The 16,366-nt window shown below is 37.3% G+C and overlaps 1 protein-coding gene across 1 annotated transcript in view; it reads left to right on the forward strand.

The window, feature by feature from the left end:
• The window catches only part of LOC148942540 (glucose-6-phosphate isomerase-like), a 56,291-nt gene that overhangs the window by 33,017 nt on the left and 6,908 nt on the right, over window positions 1–16,366 (forward strand). Inside the window, exon 2 of the mRNA XM_089102565.1 lies at window positions 6,685–6,885. Within this exon, the coding sequence (XP_088958691.1) occupies window positions 6,694–6,885 (192 nt within the window). The 5' untranslated portion in view covers window positions 6,685–6,693. The remainder of the gene's footprint in view (window positions 1–6,684; window positions 6,886–16,366) is intronic.

Below are 16,366 nucleotides of genomic sequence, written 5' to 3' on the forward strand. Positions count from 1 at the left end.
AGAAAACACACACCTTCGAAAGACTGAGAAATCTGGCTATGAAAAGTCGGAAATAGCAAATTACATACCTCAAATCATAAGTTTCAGACACCACACACCTACGAAATACTAAGAAACCTTAGCTCAGAAAAGCCTGAAATATCAAACTACTCATCCCAAACTATAGGTTTCAGACAACAAACACCTATGAGGGACTAAGAATCCTAGCTCTGAAAAGTCCAAAAAGCAAACTACAAATCCCAAATCATAATTTTATGACAGCACACACCTATGAAAGGCTAAGAAACCTAGCTCAGAAAAGTCAAAAATAGCAAATTAGCCATCCCAAATCATAGGTTTCAGACAACAGACACCTATGAAAGGCTAAGAAATCCAGCTGAGAAAATACAAAAATAGCAATCCACCAATCCCAAATCATATGTTTAAGACAACACACACTAAAGAAAGACTAAGAAATCTAGCTTAGAAAAGCCCGAAATAGTAATTTACATATCCCAAATCATAAGTTTCAGACAACATTCACCTACGAAATACTAGGAAACCTTAGCTCAGAAAAGCCTGAAATAGCAAACTATTCAACCCAAACTAGAAGTTTCAGACAACAAACGCCTATGAGAGACTAAGAATCATAGCTCTGAAAAGTCCAAAAAGCAAACTACACATCCCAAATCATAATTTTCTTACAACACACACCTATGAAAGGCTAAGAAACCTAGCTCAGAAAAGTCAAAAATAGCAAACCACTCATCCCAAATCATAGGTTTCAGTCAACACACACCTATGAAAGGCTAAGAAATCCAGCTCAGAAAAGTAAAAAACAGCAACCCACACATCCCAAATCATAGATTTCAGATAACACATATAAATGAAAGACTAAGAAATCTAGCTCAGAAAATCCCGAAATAGTAATTTACATATCCCAAATCATAAGTTTCAGACAACACACACCTATGAAAGCCTAAGAAATCCAGCTCAGAAAAGTCAAAAATAGAAAACAATTCATCCCAAACTATAGGTTTCAGACAACAAACGTCTATGAGAGACTAAGAATCCTAGCTCTGAAAAGCCCGAAATAGTAATTTATATACCCCAAATCATAATTTTCTGACAACACACACCTATGAAAGGCTAAGAAATCAAGCTCAGAAAAGTCAAAAATAGCAAACAACTCATCCCAAATCATAGGTGTCAGACAACACATAGCTATGAAAAACTAAGAAATCCAACTCAGAAAAGCTCGAAATAGTAATTCACATATCCCAAATCATAAGTTTCAGACAACATTCATCTACAAAATACTAAGAAACCTTAGCTCAGAAAAGCCTGAAATAGCCAACTACTCATCCCAAACTAGAAGTTTCAGACAGCAATCACCTATGAGGGACTAAGAAATCCAGCTCTGAAAAGTCCAAAAAGCAAACTACACCTCCCAAATCATAGTTTTCTGAAAGCACACACCTATGAAAGGCTAAGAAATCTCGCTCAGAAAAGTCAAAAATAGCAAACCACTCATTCCCAAATCATAGGTTTCAGTCAACACACACATACGAAAGGCTAAGAAATCCAGCTCAGAAAAGTCAAAAAATAGCAACCCACACATCCCAAATCATAGGTTTCAGACACCACACACCTACGAAAGACTAAGAAATCTGGTTATGAAAAGTCTGAAATAGCAAATTACATATCCCAAATCATAAGTTTCAGTCAACACACACCTACGAAAGGCTAAGAAACCTAGCTCAGAAAAGCCTGAAATAGCAAACTACTCATCCCAAACTATAGGTTTCAGACAACAAACATCTATGAGGGACTAAGAATCCTAGCTCTGAAAAGTCCAAAAAGCAAACTACAAATCCCAAATCATAATTTTCTGACAGCACACACCTATGAAAGGCCAAGAAACCTAGCTCAGAAAAGTCAAAAATAGCAAATTAACCATCCCAAATCATAGGTTTCAGACAACACACACCTATGAAAGGCTAAGAAATCCAGCTCGGAAAAGTCAAAAAATAGCAACCCACACATCCCAAATCATAGGTTTCAGACAACACATACCTATGAAAGACTAAGAAATCCAACTCAGAAAACCCCGAAATAGTAATTTACATATCCCAAATCATAAGTTTCAGTCAACATTCACCTACGAAATACTATGAAACCTTACCTCATAAAAGCCTGAAATAGCAAACTATTCATCCCAAACTAGAAGTTTCAGACAACAAACGCCTATGAGAGACTAAGAATCATAGCTTAGAAAAGTCCAAAAAAGCAAACTATACAGGCTAAATCATAATTTTCTGACAGCAACAGCTTATGGAAGGATTAGAAATCTAGCTGGGAGGAGACGAAAATTGCAAACCCCTCATCTCAATCATAGGTTCCAGACAACATACAGGTATATAAGGCAAAGAAATTCAGCTCAGAAAAGTCAGAAGTAGCAACACACCCATCCCAAATCATAGGTTTCAGACAACACATACCAACGAAAGACTAAGAAATCTAGCTTAGAAAAGCCCGAAATAGTAATTTACATATTCTAAATCATAAGTTTCAGTCAACCCACACCTACGAAAGGCTAAGAAACCTAGCTCATAAAAGCCTGAAATAGAAAACAACTCATCCCAAACTATTGTTTTCAGACAACAAATACCTATGATGGACTAAGAATCCTAGCTCTGAAACGTCCAAATAGCAAACTACACATCCCAAATCATAATTTTCTGACAACACGCACCTATAAAAGGCTATGAAACCTAGCTAATAAAAGATGGAAATAGCAAATTAACCATCCCAAATCATAGGTTTCAGACAACACTCACCTATGAACGTCTAAGAAATCCAGCTCAGAAAAGTCAAAAAATAGCAACCCACACATCCCAAATCATAGGTTTCAGACAACACATACCTATGAAAGACTAAGAAATCCAACTCAGAAAAGCACGAAATAGTAATTTACATATCCCAAATCATAAGTTTCCGTCAACACATACCTACGAAAGGCTAAGAAACCAAGCTCATAAAAGCCTGAAATAGCAAACTACTCATCCCAAACTATAGGTTTCAGACAACAAACACCTATGAGGGACTAAGAATCCTAGCTCTGAAAAGTCCAAATAGCAAACTAAACATCCCCAATCATAATTTTCTGACAACAAACACCTATGAAAGGCTAAGAAACCTAGCTAATAAAAGCCGGAAGTAGCAAATTAACCATCCCAAATCATATGTTTCAGACAACACACACCTATGAATGGCTCAGAAATCCAGCTCAGAAAAGTCAAAAATTGCAATCCACCCATCCCAAATCATAGGTTTCAGACAACACATACCTATGAAAGACTAAGAAATCCAGCTCAGAAAAGTCCGAAATAGTAATTTACATATCCCAAATCATAAGTTTCAGACAACACACATCAACGAAAGACGGGGCCCGGGGAGGGCCTTTGAGGGTCTGGGGGGGCCCTTGAGGGCCGGGTGGTCCTTGGGGAGCTTGGGGGACCTTTTAGGACCGGGGGTTTCCTTCGGCGTTGGGGTCGGGGGATCGGAACCCTTTGGGGTTGGGGTAGAGGACCTCACGACACTGTTCAAATGGAACTTGTGTATTATGACGACCACAGAGTTTCACCCTCAAATCCTCTTCTAAAATCTCTTCAAAAATCATCTTTTAAATGTTTCTAACTGTTTCGCCGAAATAATTCCCTAAAATAATAATTTGTTCTGAAAAGATATAATAAAGCCTTAAAAAAGTATTAAAATGGGGGCTCAGGAGCCTTGGGGTGCCGGGGGCCCTTTGGGAGCTTGGGGGACCTTTGAGGACAGGGGGCTTCCTGCGGGGTTGGGGTGGGGGGATCGGAACCCTTTGGGGTTGTGGTAGGGGACCTCACGACACTGTTCAAATGGAACTTGTGTATTATGACGACCACAGAGTTTCACCCTCAAATTCTCTTCTAAAATCTCTTCAAAAATCATCTTTTAAAATGTCTCTAACTGTTTCGCCGAAATAATTCCCTAAAATAATAATTTGTTCTGAAAAGATGTAATAAAGCCTGAAAAAAGTATTAAAATGGGGGCTCCGGAGCCTTTGGGGCGCGGGGGGCCATTTGGGAGCCGGGAGACCGTTTGAGGACCGGGGGCTTCGTTGGGGGTTGGGGTGGGGGGATCGGAACCCTTTTGGGTTGTGGTAGGGGACCTCACAACACTGTTCAAATGGAACTTGTGTATTATGACGACCACAGAGTTTCACCCTCAAATCCTCTTCTAAAATCATCTTTTAAATCATTTTTTAAAATGTCTCTAACTGTTTCGCCGAAATAATTCCATAAAATGTCTAAAACGGTTTCGCCCAAATAATTCCTAAACGTAATTTCAGCGTGTTCCTTTTGTTTTTGGCATCTCTGCGCTGACACATTTCAAATTACTAAGAAACCTGATTCCTGCGCTAAAACAATTCATCGCTAAGATGTTTCTTTGAGAATTGTTTCCATGGCATTTGGTTATTAATATCTTTTGGAGTTCGACCAGTAGAATTGTTTCCGAGGCAATGGCAAAAACCCTGTCCCCGTTAGACTCAATAATCCATCAAAGTGAGAAAGTTCCTGTTTTTCCATTCTCACTGACAAAAACCATAAAACAGACATAAATTGCTGTTGACATCCATTAAAGTGAGAAAGTTCCTGTTTTTTCATTCTCACTGACAAAACCATAAAACAGACATAAATTGCTGTTGACATCCGAGAAAAACATCAAATAAATTGACCAACACACATAACCGTCCAAGAAAACATCCATCAAAGTGAGAAAGTTCCTGCTTTTCTATTCTCAATGACAAAAACCATATAACATACATAAAATGATGTTGACATCCAGAAAAGTGAGAAAGTTCCTGTTTTTTATTCTCATTGACAAAAACCATAAAACAGACATAAATTGATGTTGACATCCATGAAAAACATCAAATAAATTGACCAACACACATAACCATCCAAGAAAACATCCATAAATGTGAGAAAATTCCTGTTTTTTCAAGTGAGAAAAATTCTGTTTTTTCATTCTCAGTGAGAAAACCATAAACCACGTGGTCCTGTCACGACTATAAGATAGCTTTCTACTAAAAAAAACACACATTCGTGATCTTTCTTATGGTAAAAAAAAGAAAAATACGAAATTCCACATTTTTGTAGATACCAACTTGAAACAACAACATTAGATCTTCTTTATATGCTAAATCTGATGGGGTGATTTACAGTAGGATTGTTTGTCTTTTGGGGGTGTTTCCTCCCTATTTCGAAAATGAGGCAAACATTCTCTGGCTCACAGCTTTTCATAGATTTCATCACACTTAATTAAAATATATTTGGAATCAGTACAGACAGTCAATTGTTTTGATATATCTATTGTTATAGAAATTTATTTTTTGGAGCTACGGTTACTATTGGGCCAAGTTGCTTCTAACTTCTTGCTTAACTTGTAGCCACGAACTGTTACTTACTGGTAGTTATAATAGTTAAGACAGTGGGAGCAATGAAAATGTTAAAAGTAGAATAGCCAAGGATTAGGGTGTTTTTTCGCAGATGAAAAAATTTAGAAGAATAGGAAGATAAGCATGCGAACCAAAATTAGAATATGGGAAGGTACAGTAATGACAGTGATTAAATATGGTTTTTAAGCATGGGCGCTCTGAAAAACGGGCGGAGATTTGTTAGATATTTTCCTGAGAAATTGCCTGTGGACTATATTTGGTACCAGGCAGACTGACCGTATTTCAAACAGTAGGCTGTACAAAAATGTGGTTCAATCCCGCTTTCTAGGGCTATAATGAGAGAAAGGTTGAGATGGCTAGGGCACGTTCTGCGGATGAAGAACGACAGATTGCCGAAAAGTGTCCTTTTCTGCCAACCGTCTCAGGACTAAACGGAAAGCAAGTCGTCCGCGGTTGGGATGGGAGAATGCTGTAAAAATAAGCTTTAAGGGAAATGTGAACTTCCCGGGAGGGTGCAAAAAGGGAGGCATTGAATATATTAGGATGGAGAAGGACCGTGCGTAGCTGTGTTGGCTTCATGCGACTAGGTGCTGTGGTGAGTTGTTAGTAGTAGTAGTAGTTATAATAGGAATAGTTATGAAGTGTTTCCTAAGACATTATTTAATTAGTTAAACTATTACTATCATGAGTCTTTTCGTAAAATAGTTGGGGAGATGTAGTCCAAAACTAAAAGAGCCTGGCTGCTTTCTAGAATTGCAAAAAATCTTACGAGCAACGCGGTAAAAAGCAGAAAATATTTTCGAAAGAAAATTAGAAGTTTGCAAAGGCTGAAAGATTGGGTGAAGGCTATGTCACGTCATGACATAGGCCACAGCCTCAGTGAAGGCTATGTCACGTCATGATAACCAATGCAGGGAGATGTATACGTAATGGGGCCGAAGGGTCGAGCATATAGGGGAGGCTAAAGAAGTTGACTACGTGACCTTTTTGCCAGTTTCAGAAAAACAAGAAAAATAGCCTAGATAAGTGGAAGAACTATTTTGTTTAAACACTAGGATTGTTGCTCAGCAAATTTGCTGAAAAAGTTGTACTGATTGACCAAATCCTTTTTATTTTCTATAGATTCTAGGGATATAATTCAGAATCCATAGTTTGGAGGATGAATACCCCAATACCTAACATTTCATGAATTCTTTCTTTTTCAGGGTCCCTTAATGGTAACAGAGGATCTTAAAGCATTTGCTGTTGATCTCCATGTTCGTTTTGTATCGAATATTGATGGCACCCATTTGACAACAACTCTTGTCAAGGTTAACTACTTCGTTTATTATTGGCTCAAAAACCTTGCGACCCAAGAAACCATCACGAATGCCAATTCTGCAAAAGCTTGGTTCATGGAAGGCAAAGTACGTAAGTTGTCTTTTTTGCCGATTTGCGATTGTTGTTGTATATACAAGTGCGGTGTCTAAAGAATTGTTTTACAGGCACGTAAGCTATATTATTATTATTTTTCTTTTTGTAGCGGGATCAATAAAAAAAGTAAATTTGTTCTTTTGAGTAAGAAGTCCCAAGAAATTTGGAAAAAATATGATTTTTTTGGGCGGTGTCTCAAATCATCCCTCTGAGTACACACTTGATGATTTTAACTTATTTTGTGCAGAACTTATTATGGCAATTATATTGCTGTGAAATAGCAAATACTGCTCTAATTAATATTTGTCCGAGACTAAAGTTACCGAAAATATGAGATTAATGGACATGAAATAACTAATCTGACTTTACCTCAAATCTAGGTTTTGTGAAGGAATTTAAAATCAAACATGTGTGTGCAAATAGTTTTAATGATTTCTTCAAAACATTCTAGAGAGGAAAAATAAAATCCTGATCTATATTATATAATATTTTATTACTATTTATTATGTTAAATAAGTGAAGATGAAAAGGTGACGTTGGGTAATGAAAAGATTGATCAGATGGACAGCTTCATTTACCTTGGTAGTATTATTAGTAAGGATGGTGGTAGCAGTGAAGATGCTAAAAGTAGAATAGCCAAGGCTCAGGGTATTTTTTTTTCTAAGTTTAAAAAAGTTTGGAAGAATAGAAATTTAATTCTTCAAACCAAGATTAGAATATTAGAAGCTACAGTGATGACAGTGGTTAAATATGGCTCTGAAGCATGGACGATCCGAAAAGCGGATAAAGATTTGCTTGATGTTTTCTAGAGAAATTGCTTAGGGATTGTTCTGGGTACCCGGATGATTGACCGTATTTCAAACAATAGGCTATACAAAAAATGTGGTTCAATACCGCTCTCTAGGGCTATAATGAAAAAAAGGTTAAGGTGGCTAGGGCACGTTGTGTGGATGAAGGATGACAGATTGCCGAAGATTGTTCTTTTCGGCCAACCTTCTAGGGCTAAACAGAAAGCAGGTCGTCCTCGTCTGGGATGGGAGGACGTCATAAAGAAAGATTTAATGGAAATGAGAACATCGTGGGCGGGTGTAAAAAGGGAGGCTTTGAATAGATTGGGGTGGAGGAGAAGCGTGCGTAACTGTGTTGGCCTCAGTTGGCTTGGTGCTGCGGTGAGTTGTTAGTAGTAGTAGTAGTAGTAGTTTTGGGTTTGTTCATGGGCTTTAGATGGAAGTTGTAACTTTAGAACGTGCACGTTTTCGAAATGCCGAACACTTTTTTTTTTATTTGTTAGCGTTTTTTTATTAGCACATTTATTATGCATGTAATATCCAGTTTTTTTTAGTAATTTATTATTGCTATATTTTTTTTTGCTATATCACATTTAAGTATACCACGCTAACAATCTATATTCAGTTAAGGGTACCAAGGGCATCAAAAGAAATATCTGTCGCTCCTTGGATCCATTTTAGTTCTATTCATGCCTGAAAACCCCAATTTTGTAAGTTATTTCTTTTGCTTGTTTCAAAATTATGAAGCTTTTAGAGCATTATTACATTTTTGCAGTGCTGCCACGATAAACCAAGAAAGTAAAAAAGCGAAAATAATTCTATGAATTCCTTAAGCTTTTCGTCCATAAAATTTTGAGCATTCCCAAAGACAACTAAATCTTCAAACAAAGCATCTTCTTAAGCATCAAAGCATCATCTTCTTGACTGATACATCATATATTCAGTTTAATTTATTAGCTCTTTTTAAAGTTGTTCAAGACGAATATAGTTTCACTACAAACAAGTGTTTGGATACTGCCTCCTTCCTCAACTGTAGAATATAGGCAGTGCAATAGCGCTGCCTAAGTGAAGAACGATGCTGGCATAGGGTATTATTTTTTTTTTCTCCATACCCGGGCACTTCGTATCGAAGGAATTGTCGTAGAAACTTTGAAAAGGGCTCATTCGATTGGAAATTGGAGTGGCTTGTGTCCCTTTTGAATGGTCGAAAGTGATTGGAAGGCAACTATCCCCCCCCACCACCCATCATTCCCCCAAACACTTCCAATCAAAATTTTGAGATATCCATTTTGTTCAGTGTAGTTGATTTTCATTGATAGAAAATATGTTTTTGAGGAAGAAACTCCCCCACAATCCTCGGGGCAAGGGTTTAAAGTTGTGCCCAGAGGGCATGTAAGAACGATGTTAGCACAATGTATTATTCTTTTTCCTTTAGAGCAGGGCACTTCGTATCAAAGAAGTTGTCGTGGAAACTTAAAAAGGGCTCATTCAATTGGAAATTGGAGTGGCTTGTGCCCTTTTTAATAGTGGAAAGTGATTGTAAGGCAACTAAGACCCCTTCTACACCAAACATTTCTCGAAACACATCTAATCAACATTTTGAGACAGCCATTTTGTTCAGCGTAGTTGATTTCCAGATAGAAATTATGTTTTCGAGGATGAAAATCCCCCACAGCCTTCAGGGCAAGGGTTGTAAGGCATTGTCTTAGAAACTTCAAAATAGGCTCATTCGATTGGAAGTTCAAAGGTCTTGTGCCCTTTTTAATAGTCGAAAGTGATTGGAGGGCAACTAGCCCCCCCCCCCACGCCCATCATTTCCCCAAACACATACAATCAAAATTTTGAGATAGCCCTTTTGTTCAGCCTAGTTGATTTCAAGATGGAAAATATATTTTTGAGGAGGACACTCCCCCACAACCCTCGGGGCAAGGGTTTTAAGTTATGCCCTGGGGGCATATAAGAACGATGTTGGCACAATGTATTATTTATTTATTTTTTCCTTTCGAGCAGGGCAATTCGTAGTGAAGAAGTTGTCGTAGAAACTTCGAAAAGGGCTCATTCAATTGGAAATTGGAGTGGCTTGTGCCCTTTCTAATAGTCGAAAGTGATTGAAAGGCAACTAACACCCCTTCCACGCACACCGTTTTCCGAAACACATCCAATCAAAATTTTGAGATAGCCATTTTATTCAACGTTGTTTTAAGTTATGTAAATTAGGTCTTTGAGGATGAAAACCCCTCGCAGCCTTCAGGACAAGAGTTTTAAGTTATGCCCTGGGGGCATATAAGGTTTTTATAGAACGCATTGTCGTAGAAACTTCAAAAAGGGCTCATTTGATTAGAAATTGAAATGGGTAGTGCCCTTTTTAATATTCGAAAGTAATTGGAAGGCAACTAACACCCCTTCCACGCCCACCATTTCTGGAAACACATCCAATCAAAATTTTGCGGGTGCGGGGGGACCGATAGACTGGTGGCTTTGGAGGGGAAACCCCTTAACCTATCTTTACTTTCTGAAACTTTTCATGTATTCGGTCAAAGAGAAAACAACACTTTTTCTAAAATAAAACCGTCATCGTACGTTTCTCCTGATGAAATAAACAGGCTTAAAGATAATTCATTGCGAATGGGGTTTGTGAATGTACAAGGACTCATGAGTTCTATTGATGAACTAACAAATTTATTGCCAGCAAATCAAATTTACATTTTGGGGATTTGTGAAACATTTATTAATGATAAGACACATTATAATGTGAAAATCCTGGGATATAAATTCGTTGATAAGAATCGACTAGTCCGTGAAAAAGGTGGCCTTGGGTTATTTTTTAATGATGGAGTGCAGTTTGAGCGACTGCCAGAACTTGAAAAATATAATGTTGAAAAAGTGTGTGAAATACAGGCGGTTGAATGTCGGCTTGGGACTAAAAATATTCAAGTTTGTGTTGTGTATAAGCCCCCGTCGGCCCCAATACCGCTTTTTTTGCAATCTCTGGAGTCTTTACTAGCATCTTTGGATGATAAGGATGTTGTGGTTATGGGGGATTTTAATATAAATCTACTGGAATTTAAAGAAAATACCCATACAACAGAATTTATTACATTAATGTCATCGAATTGCCTAATTCCTACGTGTACAATTCCAACGCGTGTTGCATCGACTAGTGCAACTCTCATTGACAGCATATTTTTAACACCAGCCACTTCTTCACAGGTTGTTCTGACGGATTTCTCTGATCTTTTTTTTTTAATTTCTGATGTGAGATACCAGATTCATAAAATAAAATCAACAGAAACAGCAACCCGGATTATTAATAAAAAAATCTAGTATGTTTAAAGGATAAACTGAATTTAACTGATTGGTCTCCTGTATTTGATGCTGATGAAATAAACTCTGCGACGGATTATTTTTTAGAGGGATTTCATGCTGCACTTGATGAGTCGTGCCCAAGAGTAAAAAAAAAGAAAACGGAAATATAATCAACCCATCCAACCATGGATATCGCCAGCCCTTTTGACGTCAATAAAACATATAAACAATCTTTATAAAGCTTTTATATCTTTCGAAAGTGACGAAAGTAGAACAACCTTGAAAAATTATAAAAACCTACTTTCAAAAATAATACGCGATGCTAAAATGAAATTTTATTTCGATTCTTTTAATGAAGTAATTAAGTCCCCAAAGAAAACTTGGGAACTAATCAACTCATGTTTAAATCGATCGCGGACGTCTTCTTCACCATCAAAAATACGGGATGCCCCTGGTAATACAATTGAAAGGGAACTAGAAATGGCAAATTACATAAATTTTCATTTCGTGTCAATCGGGCAGTCAATAGCTAATAAGCTCCAACATAATATGTCCCATGGGCAATTTAATTATCCTACGTACCTAGGAATTCCCTCTGAGATTTCTATGTTTTTAACTCTGGTAACACAAGAAGAGCTTGCTGAGGTTGTTTAGCTTTTAAATAATGAAAATTCCCCTGGGATCGATGAGTCGTCGACCAATATTCTTAAAGCCGTTTTACCTAGGATTAATAAAGTTATGTGTCATTTAATAAATCGGTCATTTAGATCAGGAACTTTTCCGAATTCTTTTAAAAAAGCGAAAGTGTTACCGCTATATAAAAGTGGTGACCGGACTAATTGCTCAAATTGTAGACCCATTTCTATTCTTTCGGGTTTTTCTAAAGTAATGGAGCGATGTTTTTATAATCGAATGTATAATTTTCTCTGTTCAAAAGATTATTTTTCAAAAACTCAATATGGATTTAGAAAAGAGCATAGTATGCAGGATGCTATATTAACTATGGTACAATTTATTCACGAGTGTCTGGACAAAAAATGGACCCCGGCGAGTATATTTTTGGACCTTGAGAAGGCCTTCGATTCGTTAAGCCATGAAATATTGTTGTATAAATTAAACCACGGTGGGATACGAGGACCAGCGCACGATTTTATCGCATCTTACCTAAGTCGTAACTCCCAAGTGACTATGATCAACGACACAGTTTCGGATCCATGTCTGTTGTCAAATATTGGTGTCCCGCAAGGTTCAATCCTGGGACCCCTGCTTTTTATAATATATATAAATGACCTTCCATCAGCGACAGAAAACCTTGGTCTGAATGTTCTTTTTGCTGATGATACCGGATCATCACTTACTGGATATTCGGAAGAAGATCTCAATGAGAAGCTGCAAATCGTATTTTCACAACTTCTTGTATGGCTAAAAGCTAATCGTTTGTCACTAAATGCATCAAAAACCAAATTTATCATTTATAGTAGAATTGGGCAGAATGCGCAAGGAATTTCAACAAAATTTGATCATGCTTCAAATAATCAAATTCAAAGGGTAACTTCGTTCCGATATCTGGGTATTATTATTGATGAAAATCTATCATATAATGAACATTGTAATAGATTACGGGTTAAAGTTGCTCAGGGGGTTGGTATAATGCGAAGGTTTCAGCATTTTTTTCCATATGAAATCCTACGTCTAATTTATTTTGCGTTGGTTCATTCCCATCTTACGTATTGTCCTCTTATATATTTGGCAACAGTCAGATGTCATGTGAAACCGATACAAATTCTTCAAAACCGGGCTCTTCTAATTTTAAAGAAATATTTACCATCACCGTCTTCGTATCCTAATAAGAGTAAAACTGAAACTCTATATCTTCTAACTAATATTTTGCCTGTTTCACAGATATTCACCCTCAATTCTTTCTTATTTAAGATAAAATATGACCGGTCGGAACTACCTACGTACTTTCGTTCGAATAATTTTTTCCCTGTGCAACATGCCCATTCTTATGAAACCCAACATAAATGGAACATTCAGCACCTAAAATTAAGCACAGAGAGATCACGGTTCTCGCCATTATTTTGAATCACGGGTTCATGGTGTCTTCATCTACCATTTATTGATTGCAGCAAATCTCTTCCAAATATAAAAAAGCAACTTCATTCTATCCTTATAAATAATTTTAAGAATTAATAATATATTTAAAATCTGGGTACATTTGATAATATTGTTTTGTTGGGTGTTTTGCCCTGTGAGTTGCCGGTCATCGGTTACCCTTATTCGCCCGTTGTTTTTTTTTTTTTTTTATTGGTATTTTCGGTGGTTCATTGCCCGGTGTCGGGGGGGTTTTGGGGTGGGTGCCCGTCTATTGGTGAGTCATGGAATAACTCTCATATATTTATTTTTTGTTGTCAAACAGGTTTAATCCGATTAATATACCGGGTTTTTGTCATTTGACCTTGTGTCTCCGGCTTTTACCCTCTATTTATGTTTATTTTGTACAGATATTTTAAAATTAAACCTTGAACCTTGAATCAAAATTTTAAGATTGCCATTTTGTTCAACGTAGTTGAAAGTTCTGGAAATTAGGTCTTTGAGGATGACAACCCCCCCCCCCACAGCTCTCAGGGCAAGGGTTTTAAGTTATGCCCTTGGGGCATATAAGGTTTTTTATAGGGTTATATAAGGTTTTAATAGTCGAAAGTGATTGGAAGGTAACTAACACCCCTTCCATGCCCACTATTTCCCCAAACTCATCCAATCAAAATTTTGAGATAGCCTTTTTATTCCATGAAGTTTAAAGTTCAGGAAATTATACCTTTGAGCAGGGCACTCCCGCAGGCATATAAAGTTTTATTGAAATCTTTGTCGTAAAACTTAGAAAAGGGCTCATTTGATTGGAAATTCAATGGTCTAGTGCCCTTTTTAATAGTCGAAAGTGATTTAAGGGCAACTAACCCCCCTCTCACGCCCACCTTTTCCCCCAGCACATCCGATCAAAATTTTTAGATAGCAATTTTGTTCAACGTAGGTGATTTCCAGATAGAAATTATGTTTTTGAGGACGACACTCCCCAACAGCCCTCAGGGCAAGGGTTGTAAGTTATGCCCTGGGGGCATATAAGGTTTTTATAGAAAACTTTGTCGTAGAAACTTAAAAAATGCTCATTCGATTGGAAATTCAAAGGGCTAGTGCTCTTTTTAATAGTCGAAAGTGAATGGACGACAACTAACCCCCCTCTCACGCCCACTTTTTCCCCAAACACATTCAATCAAAATTTTAAGATATCCATTTTGTTCAACGTAGTTGAAAGTTTTGGAAATTTGGTCTTTGAGGATGACAACCCCCCCCCCCCCTCAGGGCAAGGGTTGTAAATTAAGTCCTTGGGGCATATAAGGTTTTTATTGAAAGAATTGTCGTAGAAACTTCAAAAATGGCTCATTCGATTGGAAATTGAAATGGCTAGCGTCCTTTTTAATAGTTGAAAGTGATTGGCAGGCAACTAACACCCCTTCCACGCTTACCATTTCCCCAAAAACATCCAATCAAAATTTTGACATAGCCATTTTGCTCAACGCGGTTTAAAGTTCAGGAAATTATACTGTTGATTAGAACATCCCCCCCACAGTCTTTGGGCAAGGGTTACAAGTTATTCCCTGGGGGCGTAAAAGTTTTTATTGAAATCTTTGTTGTAAAAACTTAAAAAAGGGCTCATTCGATTGGAAATTCAAAGGGATAGTTCCCTTTTTAATAGTCTCGAAAGTGATTTGAGGGCAACTAACCCCCTTCTCACGCCCAACTTTTCCCCAAACACATCCAGTAAAAATTTTTATACAGCCATTTTATTCTACGCAGTTGAAGGTTTTGGAAATTAGGTCTTTAAGGATGACAATTCCTCCACCCCCACAGCCCTCAAGCAAGGGTCGTAAGTTATGCCATAGGGGCATATAAGGTTTTTATAGAAAGACATGTTGTAGAAACTTCAAAAAGGACTCATACGATTGGAAATTGAAAGGGCTAGCGTCCTTTCAATAGTCAAAAGTGATTGAAGGGCAACTAACCCGCCTCTCACGCCCACCATTCCCCCAAACACATCCAATCAAAACTTTGAGATATCCATTTTGTTCAACGTTGAAGGAAGTTCTGGAAATTAGGTCTCTGAGGATGAAACCTCCGCCCCCGCCCTCAGGGCAAGGGTTGTAATTTAAGCCCTGGGAGCATACAAGTTTTTATTAAAAGCTTTGTCGTTGAAACTTCAAAAGGGCTCATTTGATTGGAAATTGAAAGGGCTAGTGCCTTTTTTAATAGTCGAAAGTGATTGGAGAGCGACTAACGCCCCTCTCAAGCCCACCATTTTCCCAGACAAATCCAATAAAAATTTTGAGATAGCCATTTTGTTGAACGTAGTTGAAAGTTCTGGAAATTAGGTCTTAGAGGATGACAACTACCCTCACAGCCCTTAGGGTAAGGGTTGTAATTTATGCCTTTAGGTTTTTATAGAAAGTGTTGTCGTAGAAACTCAAAAAGGGATCATTCGATTGGAAATCGAAAGGCCTAGTGCCCTATTTAATAGTCAAAATTGATTGGAAGTCTTGACGTTTTTATAGTAAAGAACGATGTGGGTATAACGTATTATTATTTATTTTTGTTGTTGTTGTTTAGACCAGGGCACCTTGTATCGAAGGAGTTGTCGTAGGAACTTCGAAAAGGGCTTATTCGGTTGAAAAGAGAAAGGGCTGATACCCTTTTTTATAGTCGTAAGTGTTTGAAGGGCACCTAATCCCTCCCCAACACCCATCCTCTCATTTGACTTTATGTTTAAAAATTAAATGTTGCTGTAAAATTAAATCAAAATGAAATGAGTTAATGCTAATTCCCAATAAGGCATCTTAGCAGTATCCCAAGACCGACTGGAGGTATTATGTTCAAAGTTTTGGGGCTACTTCTGCTCTTAAGATTTAACCAAATCAAAATAGCGTAACTGTATCCAAGCTATCAAAGAAAATAAACAGATTTTTTTGCGAATGGTATCAAGTTTTCTATATCAGGTCAACTAGAGCAAGTATGAAACTAAATTAATCACTACTATTTGTGTCCAGATTTTTAAAAGGGTGTATGTTGTTAAAAATTGCTGAAAGCTTTTCTGGAGCATAAAAATAGCATGCCAAACTATAAATTCTTGAAAAAACGAAAAGATTTAAAGTGTTATTTTCTTTTTCCCTGAAAAAACTAGGTCAATATGAAACGAACAGAAATGAATTAAAAAAAAACTTTTTCCACAAAATAAGTTTTTCAAAGGAAAGTAAAGAACTCCATTAAACAAAAAATGAGCAAAAACAAAATCAAAAAATCTACCAAGCGTAAAACTGTCACAAATCAG

Source organism: Artemia sp. Qi Xiang Cuo, chromosome 16 (assembly GCF_049724085.1).
Source record: "Artemia sp. Qi Xiang Cuo chromosome 16, ASM4972408v1, whole genome shotgun sequence".
Lineage (NCBI taxonomy): Eukaryota > Metazoa > Arthropoda > Branchiopoda > Anostraca > Artemiidae > Artemia > Artemia sp. Qi Xiang Cuo.